The sequence below is a fragment of the Aspergillus udagawae genome, assembly GCF_001078395.1.
Source record: "Aspergillus udagawae IFM 46973 DNA, scaffold_1, whole genome shotgun sequence".
Taxonomy (NCBI): Eukaryota; Fungi; Ascomycota; class Eurotiomycetes; order Eurotiales; family Aspergillaceae; genus Aspergillus; species Aspergillus udagawae.
Window position 1 is genome coordinate 4,517,789 of NW_025091264.1, and position 13,469 is coordinate 4,531,257.

The following is a 13,469-nucleotide window of genomic DNA, read 5'->3' on the forward strand; positions in this document are numbered from 1 at the left end:
GACTGGTTTACTACAGAGGTATCAAATTGTCTTTTGCTGCATCTGCTAGCTTCGCATTTATTGCGACCATTGCTGCGTTGTTTTCCAAGGGTAAGGGGTTACAACGGGGGAGCTCCGCATGAGTCTCGGAGCGTCCTCGGGGATAGAAACCGACAATGCTCTACGCCGGCTATTGTAATCTACAGTGACAAGGCGGGGAAAGGTAGGTTCTGGCTTCTGCAGTACGTCATTGACTAGCTGAAGCTTTGTTGGATTGGCGAGTGGAAGTTCAAAATCCATTCAAATGTGAAGAGAGGATCACTACGCTTGTAGCCATGTATGAGGCCAGTCGCCGCGAATATGGAATACAATCGTTCACAGGCTCAAGTAAAAGACATTTTATGCGTTCTAAAGGGGATGATATCATGGCGAAAAGGTTCGATTCCGCTCTGCGGAGCAATCCCGAAGGCGCGCGGTAACCCCGCATATCTTGAAGGACTATGACTTGGCTGTCAGTCCACATTGCTTCCGAGATGAGAACTCATCGATATGTTCCACTGCCAGAAAGATGTGTCTTCATAGGTCTCTGTACTGTGTAGAACTAGAGGCAAAGGAGAGATATTTGTCCGCTGTCCACATAATCGCCCTACCAAGATAAGGATGGACCTTGTGGCGAAGAGAACGATCATGTTGGTGTCTACATCACAAGAACAAAACAGCTGGGCCACTGACATGTCAATCGATTCAAGTTCCCCACAATTTATCAAACAGCGGTCATTCCTCCGCATCAGCTAGCTATCGTCAATAGCCAGCCGACGGGTCCCTTGGGATGGAAATTCGGAACCAAACCGTAACCCTGAAGCTAAATTGGGGCGAGCTTAACCACGGCTGACCTGACCATCGATATCGACGCCATGGACCAGCCCTGATTTGCGGGGAAATTGGCTTTTCGTCTAGACTTCAGCTGTCGTTGAGCCAGTAGTTGTCGTCCGAATTGGCCATCCCTTACCCTCCCCCGCAAAATCGTTAACAATCCTTTTTCAGGCAAGTGGCAGAAATTCCGCTTTGTTCCGTCCGATGCACTCTTTTCTTGCCTGTCGAAAAAGGAACTGGAGTTTCTGCCCGATAAGCGAAGCTTGTTGGAGAGGGTGTTGTTGATAACAGGCTCGGAATTCGATAGGGCGTTCCGACATTGTTCTGTTGCCTATCTGAGCCGGTCAAATGGGATCAGCCATTGCATAATGAGATGTCAGTAAGGGTAAGATCATCTTTATCGCTATAACTCACGCCAGTGGATGCGACTATCCTGTTAGATTATGGATCTCAGGGATGTGGCGGCCGTAGGTTGGAGGGGGAGTCTGGGGAAGTATAACTCGTAGTCCATATAGAAGTCGCCAGCCTCCTCACCAAAGGGCTCCCCATCATGCTGCATCTTACATCTTCCAATCCATTATGGAGACAGAAATCAAAAGAACAGCCTCGTATTCCAAACCACAAGACAATGGAAACCCAGAAATCGAACTGGCTACCGGCCAGGTCGTCATGGGCCTGCTGGACATGCCCATGAAGCGCAAGTTCGGCATCCTCAGCATCATCGCCGTGGGCTACAATATCTCCAACAGCTGGGTCGCCATCGCCACCAGCTTTGCTATTGCCGTGCAGTCTGGAGGCGCTGTGTCATTGCTCTACGGTATCGTCGCTGTCACTGTTGCCATGCTGTGCACGGGTGTCACCCTGGCGGAGCTGGCCAGCGTCTATCCCACCGCAGGCGGACAATACCATTTCACCTCTATTCTGGCGTCTGAGCGATGGAGTCGCGGTCTGTCGTACTTTAGTGGTCTTGCAGCCGTGTTCTCGTGGATCACACTCGCGGCGTCGATTGCGGTGGCTTCGACGCAGGCGCTCATGGCCGTGGTTATCCGCTGGCAGCCTGAGTATGTGCCTCATGCGTGGCATTACTTTCTGGTGTATCAGCTCTTCAACGTCGTCATGGTTGTCTACAACATCTTTCTCACCAACAGAACCCTCTGGGTCTACAATGCGGGCTGTATGTTTCCCGCCCATCCCTCTCCTCCCCATTCCCTGGTATATTCTTCTCTATGCTGACATCGTCATCCAACAGTTCTGCTCTCCCTCGGAACCTTCCTCGCCATCACCATCGCCTGTCCCGCCCGCTCCCACACCGAGGTCGACTCCTGGGCCATCTGGACGCAGTTCACCAATGGCTCCGGCGGCTGGCCCAACGGCATCTCCTTCCTGACCGGCCTCTCCACGCCGCAGTTCATGCTCTCCGGTCTCGACGCCACCCTCCACCTAGCAGAAGAGTGTCTCGAGCCAGAGCGTATCGTCCCCAAGGCCGTGATGGTAACCGTCATTATCGGCTTTCTCACCGCGTTCCCTTTTTCCATCGCCGTCATCTACAGCTACCGCGACGTGGAGTCATCCCTGTCCTCCGCAACAGGGTACGTCTGCGTCTTAGCGTATTTCCCTCCCATAATCACAACTACAGCCCACTGATAAACAAACCCGTCTAGATTCCCCATCTACTTCATCTGGGAAAAAGCCACCCGCTCCCCGGCAGCTGCCACAATCTTCATGGCCGCCCTCGTCGTCGTCTCCGCCGTCGCCTTCAACGCAGTCCACCAGACCGCATCCAGACTCACCTGGTCCTTCGCCCGCGACGACGCCCTCTTCTTCTCGCGCCGCCTCGCATCCGTTCATCCGTCCCTCAACGTCCCCGTCTACTCCCTCCTCCTGAATGGTCTCCTCGTCCTTCTTATCGGGATTGTATACGTCTGCTCGACGACAGGTATGTGTCGGCAGCTGCAACTTTAACCTCCACCGGAGAGTGAACTAACGAGGCGCAGCCTTCAACGCCTTCATAGGCACAACCGTCATCGTCGCGCAGATCTCCTTCGCTGTCCCCGCGGCATTGCTCATCTACCGCCGTCGCTCGGCGGAGTATCTCCCGCCATCGAGGCCGTTCAAGGTCCCCCACGTGGTGGGGTACGTGTGCAATGTGATGACGATTGTGTGGGCGGTGGTAATTACGGTTTTCTTTACGTTTCCGACGACGTTCCCGGTTACCGGGGGGAATATGAGTACGTCATTTTTCTTCTTTTCCTCTTGTTGTAGACGAAGATTGGGGCTAACTAGGGTAGATTACGCGTCTGTTGTGTTGGTTGTAATGTTGCTTCTGGGGGTGGTGAATTGGTTTGTGTATGCGAAGAGGCATTACCATGGACCGAGGTTGGAGATGTAATTGCAGATGCAGATGCACGTTTGCTTCAGTTCGTTGAGATCTTATCTAGTCATATCACTGTCTACATAATGGTCTTCCTGTACACATTCCTCTTTCAATATGCTGAGTCGCATAGCGATCACTTATGACCGTTGGTCTTCAGAACAGCCACGCTCAGATTCGGCAAACTGAATTGGAAAACACCCTGTTTGCCAGCCCGCAAGGTCGACACCTTGCTGTTGACGAGGTTGGCACCGCCCACTGCGTTCATGGACAAGGCGTCAGGCGCAGTCAGCACAGTCAGTTCAGCGGCGGTGCCGGCCTTGACGCCGTCAAAAGTTAGCGAAACCGGTACGTCGGTGGTGCTGTTGTACACGGCCGCCTTGAAGATGTGGCTGTTGGTGCTGTTGTCGAGACCGGCGACGTAGTAGAGGGGGCCATACTTGTCGGAGGAGTTGGTGGGGAGCGTGTTGGTCATGTGGGTGTGAGAGAAGAGCTAGCTAATTAGCATGGGTAGTATGGAATGGGGTGCGGATGAGGGGGAGCATACATTATAAACGTGCCAGCTGGTGGAGCGGGCTGTCTGATCAGGGTCGGAATTAAAGGCCAGGAAAGTGGGGGACCACTGGTAGTTGTCCAGGTTCAAGAGTATCGGTGCCTATTTCGTTAGTTTCGGTTATTTTCAACGAGGTATGGCAACCTACGTAGGTCGTTCCGATAATCTTGTTGGCGTTTCTTTCAGCGCCCAGAAGGAACACGGCTTCGGCGACGCTTCCAATCCACCATGGGTAGAGGGAGAAGTGTCTGTTGCCCCAGTCGATTGGGGGTCCGTTGGACTGCGTCGCGGCAATTTCACCTATCAAGTGTTAGTCAGAGCTATAGGTTGGGTTTGTCATACATACCAAGCAGAATCGGGTGCTTCTCGGACATGTTGTCGAAGAAGCCGAAGCGAGTGACAAAATTGTCGGGAATATCGTACAGATGATAGTCACCACCAGCGTCACCAGGGAGGGTCATGTCAACGGTCGATGCCAGGACAGTAATGTCAGGGTACTTGGCCTTGATCGCATCATAGAAAGCCTTGAACCGGTAGGATGTGTAGGAGGCCAGTCCATTGTTCAGGTTATCCTCGTTGCCAACTTCGACATATTTGATGACCCAGGGTTTGGGGTGGCCGACGGAAGCGCGCAATGCTCCATACTTGGTCTCCACGGAGCCGGTGAGGAACTCAAGCTCGTTGAGGGCGTCCTCCACATACACATGGAGTTCGTCCTTGGGGACGACGTCGCCGTTAAGCGCGAGACCGCCCCAGACCGCAAGGACTTGTACTTGGTTAGCGGCATCGTCATGTCCCTGACTGTAAATCACTCACTAGGCTCGAGCCCAAGATCATCGCACCACTCCATGTACTCAACCAGACCCATTCCACCGGTTTCTTGGTATCCCCAAGTAGTGGCACGACCAGGACGGTCCTTAAGGGGACCAATGGTCTCGTTCCACTTCCAGCGGCCGTCGATGGTGTCACCTTCAAGATTGTTACCACCAGGGAATCGTAGGAATTTCTGTGTCGTTAGCAACTTGCGCCATAAGATGTACAATAACCCTGATGCTCACCGGACCAAAATCCTTCATTGCTTGCATCAGATCTCTCCGAAGTCCGTTCGGGCGGTTGTTCCAGGTAGGCGGGAACAGGCTAATGAGGTTGAAGTCCAATGCACCGTCTTCAGCTTTCTGTATATAAACCGTGTTAGTAAGTCCCTGTGGTCTTATCCTTTTGATCTACTAACAGATGTATCAAAAGTTATTGAGAAAGTGTTGTTGGTATCCGGGGCAGCGCTATGAGGAACAAGGGTAAAGCGGTGCTGCACCCATTTGTCCTCAACGCTATGCGACGCAATCTTAGCACTGGCGAACACTTTGCCCGTACGTGCAGACTGAAGTGAAGCCGTGAAGCTGCCATTGTAGGCACCCTTCACATAAAAAGACCCGGTGTATTGCTGGGGCTTGACATCAATGCCCCACCAGCCCAGGTTAGTGAGACCAGCCTGGCCTTTGCTGCCCTTGACGTTGACTGAGGTAGGCAAAGCAGACGACAGTGGATCACTCAGGTTCTTGAGAGACAGAGTAGCTCCATTGACAGCGGTCCACGCGTCCAGGTTGGACGGGTATTTGGAACCTCCCTGGAACGCACGATTGCGAATCAACTCCGCATAGAGGCCGCCTTCACCGCAGTGGTTGATTTCCTGCGATTATCATTAACATCCGTGTCAAAGTTTACTGGTGCTATGAGGAATCACCTCTTCCATCAGACCGTACTGCAAGTTAGTCGTGACATTGCCCCCGGACGACGCCACGGAGATCTTAACAGCGGTGGTGCACACTGCCAGAAGCGGCAGGAGAAGAGACTTGGACAACAGCATTGTATTCCGCTCTGCAGGAAGACAAGCTGTGATAGTGATCTGCAGGTCCTACACCTGGTCAATTGGCAGGGTTATGAGGCAGATCCTGCAGATCGCAGTGGCATTATATATGCGTCCATGGCGGGCCAGGGAAGGATGTCTCCTTGCTGGAGCATAACTCTACCCCTCAATTGAAGCTGTATCTGCGGGATCAACCTGAACTAAGGGACCTGTTTGATTAAAGCTTGCATGAATTGCAAGGGACGAGAACAAGAGACCCGCAAGCGACTGTTTTCAAGCTTCCCGTTCTGGCAAAATCCCTTGAGGGGGAGACAAGGGTGATCGTCAGGGCATTTCCAAGTCCGTAGCGGCAATTAGCCGGGTTGCATGATTAGATGCTAAATCACCTCGAGCAGGTATAGACTTCGCAGAGTGCCGGCAAGATCAGTCAGTACCTTTGAAAAGATTCAGCAAAGGTGTGAGTTGCTCGAACATTGAAGGAAGTCCCATTGAGACTTATGCCAAATACTTCCTGCAACAAGAGCCGTGGCTGAATATTGGCAAGAAAATAAACTCTCTTCATCCCCAGTAGTCTAAATGGTCGTTGACCATGGGAGGAGTTTAGGCAAGACCCAGACGGAAGCTCCCCGCATGGACGGCCCAAATTGCTTGCCATGGAATGTGCGAGACAAGAATCAAAAGCTGAATGGGTGCTGCTGGAGCCTGGAGAAATACCGGAGATTGTGCGTTTAGATGACAGCTAGTCTGAATATGAGCAATGCATGAAGAAATTGAGGAGACTTGGGGATCCTCCATGTGGGGGCTGGGATCTAGGACGGACTCCATTTCTCCGTCCGAAGCCCCCAGGTGCCCCTCGCATTTCACCTGATGGTCGTGGTTAAAGTCATAAGAGGCCTCTACGGTATTGTCAAAACTTTAGCTTTGCGTTGTGTTAGCTTCTTCTCCATTCATCAACTTGACTGGCTCGTTCTCGGAGAGCCAGGTCTTCATGTTCTGATCAGTCTGAGCGGCTCGACCTTCTTGAAGACCATGTGTACAAAGTACACATGTTCCAAGGCGAAAAGAGACCGAAGCACAACTAACGGCCCCGCTGCTTGGTTTCTCTTTCCCTTTCTTTTCCAATCTTGACGCTGTCTTGACAAAAACTATAGGGGCGATCATACCTACAATATCAAGCTCACTTCACCATAAGTTGTGACAACGGATTCGCCTAGCGTGATTTGATTAGATGATCGCTCAATACAAACCATCACAGATTGCTCTTTGACAGGTTCACTTTGGAGTAGACCTCTGGAGACCATTGACCCGGTATCTATGCTATGATGAGGCTTTACGCATTATACTGCAACGCCACAAGAGTCAGCTCTGGCCATGCAAGATTTCCTGTTCATGCGCGATGAAAAATCGTCCTGATGTCACATTGATCGTTACAGGTGACGGTGTGTCCGAGAAAATAACTCAAAAATCGATGTCAGAATTATAAACTGCGTAGGACTAAAGGAATGGTATCCTCTTCTGCAAGCACCTATTCCTTGAAAGTCGTATTCCATAAACAAAAACAAGCGGCATACACAAAAATGTATAGAAACAAAAACCACCGAGCAGAACATCCGAGGTATTGATCATAATAGAGATAAAAAACCGGATAAGTGTATAACAGGGACGGTTATCACTCCCGGCGCGTCTACAGGTCCAGCGGCACGCGATATTGGAATATTATCGGCGTCATCGATCGTGAGGCTTAGCACATTTCACAGCATTCGATACAGTCAAAGCAGCACTCGCAGGTCTCTTCGCAAAGGAAGCAGCAGCAGAGGGTGGCAAGGCTAGCGGAGAAAAGAGCAGCGTTAGCAACTGATACTCAATCATATCTACGCGACTCAGGTCAAGGGACGAAAACGAGTAAAGCTTACCAAGCGCCTAGACATCCACGGTCCTTCTTCTGACGAGGCTGTTCTTGGTATGGCATTTGCTGCTGCAGAGTCTATTAGTTTCTTTATTCTCCGTAGTCATTGCGATTTTGTTGTAACGTACAGGAGGTTGGTACGGCTGTTGCGGTGGAGCATAGCCTTGCGGCGGTTGGGGAGGATAGCCTGGCGGATATTGTCCCTGTTGAGGAGGGTAATAACCTTGGGGAGGTTGTTGGGGGTAGCTATATCCACAAAACAGATTAGAAACAGCCTTCAAGCGCAAAACCCAAGCACAACATGAGAAGAAATCGCTTTATCTTCGTTCTTTCCTGCCGCTCTAAGTAATCAAGTGCCCCCTTCAGCAGCATTTCCTTCGAAGAACAAGAGGCATGACAGCAGTGGTTTCCACGCAAAGCGCATCAAGATCGCCTCCGACAGAGTCCAAGAAGGAAGGGCGCAGCGAAGTTCGAAACACCAGGCCGGAAGGGAATGAACGGAAATGACGATAGGAGATGGGAAGGATTGACGCAAATAAGTCCAATGTCACTTACTGAGGCTGATGGCCCTGATTGTAGTAGTCCGACGAACTCATGATGGAGAGGAAGAATGTGCTACAACGTTGAGAGAGTAGAACAGTCAGTAAAGACAATACAAATCAAAATGGCGGACAGAGAGTAGGAGAATGACACGGTCGTTTGCGAGAAGAGAATCTACGCAACGGACAGCCAATAACAAGGGAGAAAGCGTACCTAAGCAAATGCCAAGTGCCAACGGTTCGAGGATAGGCAATAAGGATATGGGAAAGGGGCCAAATAAGAGGAGAAGATGAGGGCTCAAACAGTGGCTGGAGTGTTTGAAAACTGAAAAGGGACGAAGAAGCGGAGAAGGAGGAGAAGGGACCAGAGGGAGCTAGACAAGCTAAGATTCGGACTAAGTTCTTCCAGATGACAAGATTGACAACTCAATGGGTTTTTATTATTAGCTCTCTATCTGAATCCTTCCTCAATTCAACTGATTTCTCAAACAACTCATCCAGGGGTCAGTCTTTTTTATTAAAATTGCCCATCCACATGTGCAACACTGAACTCAGTGTCCGAATCGCCCGATCCTTTGGTGTTCGGACCGCGGAACTGGGTCGCTTCCCACGAGCCATCTACTGGTACCCCTTCGATCGTGGTTCTGGTAACAAGGATGCCTAGAACCTCCTCGGAGAATCCGCTTCTTCATGCTTAAACATAGGTACCAGTTTGCTGCTATCAAATTCTTGGGGTTTCTATTAATGAATTCGAAACAACAGCCGCCCTTCGTGAGCTGAGCCACAGCAATATCCCTAATAATACCGGCCTGGTGACGGAGTACAGCCCTACTGTCTACACAAAAACCAAGCCACGGTCGCCGGCCGGTAATGAGGTCATGGTTGGCCAAAAATCTCTCACCTGCCAGACTCATTGGCTGTCCGTGGCCCACAATCGGCCGCCAGCGCTACTTAATTGAGCTGGAACAGTGCTTAGTGGCTTCAGCTGAACATGATCATGAAACAGTAACCAATAAAATTTAGGCACTGGTTCCTAAATTTGAGCTATCAGCATATCAGCCAATTCTCACTGGATTTTGTTGAGACGGTGGCACTCGTGGCTAGTGTCCAACTGAGCCACTCTGTCTCCCCTCCCACTCGCCAATCGAAGTGGAACATGTCTCGTTGCTGCCTAAATACCTAAATACTACTCTGTATAGACTACTCCATACGTAGCACAGAGTACGGAGCACCTAGGTACTCTCACCATGAATCGTCCCTGGTTCACACAAGTCATATGGCAGCACATTGGCTTTTGTCATGTCGTCTCAGCTCACAACACAGCCACCTATGTGGACGATCGATTAATGCCAATATTGAGAAGGCTCCCTCTTGCCTAATTGGGAAGGCCTGAAGCTACACGATGAAACAAGCAGGTCAAACGCAACTAACCATATGATCACCAATTCAATGGTCCGGCACTTCTATCATTGAAAATTCAACATTTGCTAGGATATCACGCATCCTTTGTTCGGCCTCTTTTTAAGTCGACTTCGATTATGCTTTCTCTATGAGAGTGTCAGATGTAGAAGTCGCGGTAGAGCAATTAAGAAGGAGCTACAATATACCTTCCATTTGTCCAGCTCGGCCATAGAAAACCTAGTTTGCGGGTGTATTGCACCCAGAGACCAGCATTGGCGCCGAACAACCCGTTCAGAGAGTTCTATTGCTTCAATGTCTCGGCCTTGAGGCTTCCAGTTATCGGAAAGATGCCTCATCGACACCAGTGTGTCAGGATGTTCGGCTCCTAGCGTTGTCCCTTTCAACGCTTTAATTGCATATCTTCCGCCTCGTTCAGGTCGCCTTTTCTCCAGGCATATGTTGCTGCTTTGTGTAACAATAGTGCCCGTGAATCCTCTGTATCCAGCTGCTCAAACAATGCTAGCTTGGTGTGTGGGAAGAGTAGTTGACACTTTGTCCAGTCCTCAAATTCTTCTGGTAGGAACTCTCTTGCAAGACTTCTGATAGAACTTAGCTTCCACTTTTCGAGCTGACCATGCGCCTCAAGCCATTTTTGCATGGCGAGCTGCACTAACCGATGCATTCCGAAGCTTGCAGCATCCGAGTTCACCGTGATGAATGAGAAGTTCCTTCATGTGCGGATGCTGTCCTCGACTTTGTGAATGTTATGGCGATGAACGAGAATGAACTGTCGCGGGTGACGTTTGGGAACGGGAACTCTGGCCTCCAAATCGGTGTCAGCAACGGTCCCATCACCGGGATTAGTTTTGGCTCAAATGAGCATCTGAATACCATGTGATGTGTTGATATGGGGTTTAGATTCCAAATTTGCATCAACTGGATATGATCAATTCTGAGAAATGTGAAGGATAGAAGTATATTTGTAGGATGATCCCATCGAAACAGAACTGTTTATAGGATCTCTCACAAGTAAGTGAATAAGAGTATACGAGAAATTGCTGGCATGAGAAGTGTGATTCTGTCCGCCCAGCCGCCCTAGTACCATGTTCCAGATAGTCAATCCATGATGGTCTAAGCCATTGCCAGACTAACGACTTTCAACAGTAGGGTATCGGCTTGGTAATATTTCCCAATTGACCATACTAATTCGCATGACACTGCGCGTTTACTTGTTAATACGGAACACGGAGAAGAATTTGTAAATTAGTATATGGTTGAGCAAGATGGCTCGAGCTCATCACTCCGAACTGGGACCTGCGGAGAGTGAAATATAACTGAAGAAGAGATATACAGCTGTGAAGAGAAATTGAGATACAATCAATGTATGAAATCACCTGAAAATAGAAAAGTGATCATGATGGTTACCAAAGTCGAAAGGAGGAATGAAGAAGTGAAGGAAAAGCAAAGTCATTACAGGTCATCATCATACATACGAGTCGATCTCAGGCGGTAGAGTCTGAGAATCGAAATAGCATGCCGTCTCCAGAGACGGGCCCACAGTCATCGTGTGGAGGTCAGAATAGCCGTCGTACCCATGGGCCATAGTGGCCTCCATACAAACTCGAGTATGGCTGTCAGCTGGTGCCGAAGGCAGCCCGTTTAAAACCACCTCATCCGTAGATGCGGACAGTGGCACAGTAGCCAGATCTTCCCCTATTGTGTCCTGGTCAACAGCATTCTGGGCATTCTCAAGAACGAATTCCTCTTGCTGCACCATCCAGTGCTTCAGTACTTCCATCGGCGGGTGATTCCCGCCACCCTTACCGCCTCGCTTCTCACTGTCTTTTCCACGTCCTCCCCGTCCGCGTTGGCACGGGTTGAAGTGAGTACGACGGAGATGGGCAGCGGCGTTGTAATTAGCACCATACCGTTTCCCATTCCGACAAGCCTTGCAGTTGGCCAGGAAGGTCTTGCCTGGAGATATATCCACACAGACCCAAACCTTACGGACGACTGAGTGCACCCGTTCAATGTGTCTTCGCAGCTCGTGCTCCCCGTGGAAGCCATCTGGCTGGTCATTGCACATGTGGCAGTACGTTTTCGGGCGCGGAGGCCGTTGTATCGAGGCCTTGGGGATAGCCGCAACTTCTTTCGAAGTGCCGTCGGACGATGAGATACGAATCATCTTGTGTTGCTCCACCAACTTCGCTGGAGAGGTATTGCGCGACTCAAGCTTCGGTGCAATAGGTCGAGTACCCTGCACAATCTGTTCTTGAGTCCTCCGCGCCGCTCTTGACTGCTGAGAGGCGGCCGAACTGTTGCTTTCAGCAGACATGGAAGGCTTCATCTCAGTAGCAGGGGCTTCGGGGATGTTTGAAGAGGGAGAGGGGTAGAATGAAGTGGTGGAGGGTGCTGAGCAGGAAAATGGAAGAGGAGCAGAATCAGAGAAGGGAAAGGTGACGGGTTGCAAGGCTTGCTGACTTGAATAGTCATGGATTGGAACATTGACAGGGGAAACAGAGGGCATGAATTCGGTAGAAGGCATAGAGAAGGGGTAGCTGGGGTTTAGATTTGGCCCGGTGGAGTCAAATCTGATCATGCCCAATCCACCGCATATGGAGTCGGTAGTAGTACTCCTGGTCATCTCAACTGCTGTTGAAGCCAGTGGCGCCGGTTGGTTAGCCAGAGATGGGTTCGACAAATCAATAGGGTCTGTCGAAAACTCCGGTATTGATGCTTGCAGTTGATGCTGGAGTCCATTCGAAGCAGGATCCGCAGAGAGGGCCAGCGATAGCGTAGATACGTTTGACCGATCCTGAAAGTCGTCCAAGCACTGCCTAGCATATTCGGACGGCGAGTATTCGTTGACATGGTCAAGTCGAAGTTGCGAAAACTGAGGTCCGTAGGATTGCCGATGTCCCAAAACACCTGGGGCCAGTGGTTTTCGGTGAGAGACCGGAGTCTGCTGACTCTGCGATCTAACCATGGCTGTGTGCCGGACAGAGGACCCAGTCACCGATGGGAGGGAGAAGTTGTCCGTCCGAGAAGCCATTCCAGTAGATTTCAGATCGGTTTCGGGGGCCGCTGGCGAAGACGCGTGAGAAAGCTCACGAGTCAAGTCAACGGTCACTGGTGGCTCCGGTGTCTGCCAAGTGTCAATCCATGGACTGCCGGCGGGGGAGTCAAGAGAAAGAGGATGGAGTAGCGCAAGAGAAACATGGTGGGTTATGAACGGAAGGTGGAAAAGAGGCGGGAGCAGGAGACCAAGATAGATCACATACGGTGACTCGTCGTTTTGTCGGAGGAAGACCAGAACCAGGGAGAGTCCGAGGAGTATCCTGTCGAATCCGTTTCCCAGATTTCTCGAGAGATGAACCAGTGTCAGGGATGCCAGAGCCGGGAACTGGACGGTAACTGGATGACGCCGTTGCCGGTAAGAACTGGCTTAACCGCTGACTCCAAAGACGATTGCGCTCTGATTCCGGAAGGTGAGAGTGCCGATCCAAAAAAGCGTCCCGATACCCAGAGATGGCCCTTGTGAAGAGTTCGTCGTCGGCCATGGTGACTGCCATCGCATGGGGATGATCCTTTGCAAGCGCCTCTCCAACAGAGCTCATGGGGTAATAGCTGCTATCAGTATCACACGAGATTGAGGGAGAGGGAATTATTCTATATGATAAGCAATTAGCACCACGAATGAATCAAAGAATGAGCAATGTGAAATGTGAATGAAATAGAGCAAAAGGTTGACAGGGTTCGGGAAAGGAAGGAAGGCTGACTGTACCGATAGATAGAAAGAAGTTACGAACAGGCAATATGGAATCCAGGCGCGACGCTGAGGGATCAGTGACTATGAGGAAGAGAGGACAATAATGGATTGACACAGTCGCGAGAGTGCTCGAGATGTATACAAGGACTGAGTCGGGGAGGGTTATCGCCAAGATGAAAGAAAGAGTATTGACTGAGAGAAGATCGCGAAGGGG

At 50.6% G+C, this 13,469-nt stretch overlaps 3 protein-coding genes across 3 annotated transcripts; 1 reads left to right on the top strand and 2 right to left on the bottom strand.

The window, feature by feature from the left end:
• Window positions 1–1,431: 1,431 nt before the first annotated feature.
• Window positions 1,432–3,241, top strand: Aud_001477 (putative choline transport protein; the record flags this gene model as incomplete). Its single annotated transcript, XM_043286975.1, has 5 exons — window positions 1,432–2,026; window positions 2,102–2,441; window positions 2,514–2,788; window positions 2,847–3,080; window positions 3,141–3,241. The coding sequence occupies 5 exons, from the start codon at window positions 1,432–1,434 to the stop codon at window positions 3,239–3,241; spliced, it is 1,545 nt and encodes a 514-aa protein (XP_043142910.1).
• Window positions 3,242–3,359: 118 nt separating this feature from the next.
• On the bottom strand, window positions 3,360–5,640 carry Aud_001478 (alpha-L-arabinofuranosidase A; the record flags this gene model as incomplete). Its single annotated transcript, XM_043286976.1, has 8 exons — window positions 3,360–3,716; window positions 3,771–3,878; window positions 3,925–4,076; window positions 4,123–4,542; window positions 4,593–4,782; window positions 4,835–4,951; window positions 5,008–5,463; window positions 5,518–5,640. 8 exons carry the CDS (start codon window positions 5,638–5,640, stop codon window positions 3,360–3,362), a joined length of 1,923 nt encoding a protein of 640 aa, XP_043142911.1.
• A 5,329-nt stretch (window positions 5,641–10,969) lies between these two features.
• Window positions 10,970–13,103, bottom strand: Aud_001479 (uncharacterized protein; the record flags this gene model as incomplete). Its single annotated transcript, XM_043286977.1, has 2 exons — window positions 10,970–12,631; window positions 12,768–13,103. 2 exons carry the CDS (start codon window positions 13,101–13,103, stop codon window positions 10,970–10,972), a joined length of 1,998 nt encoding a protein of 665 aa, XP_043142912.1.
• Window positions 13,104–13,469: the final 366 nt, after the last annotated feature.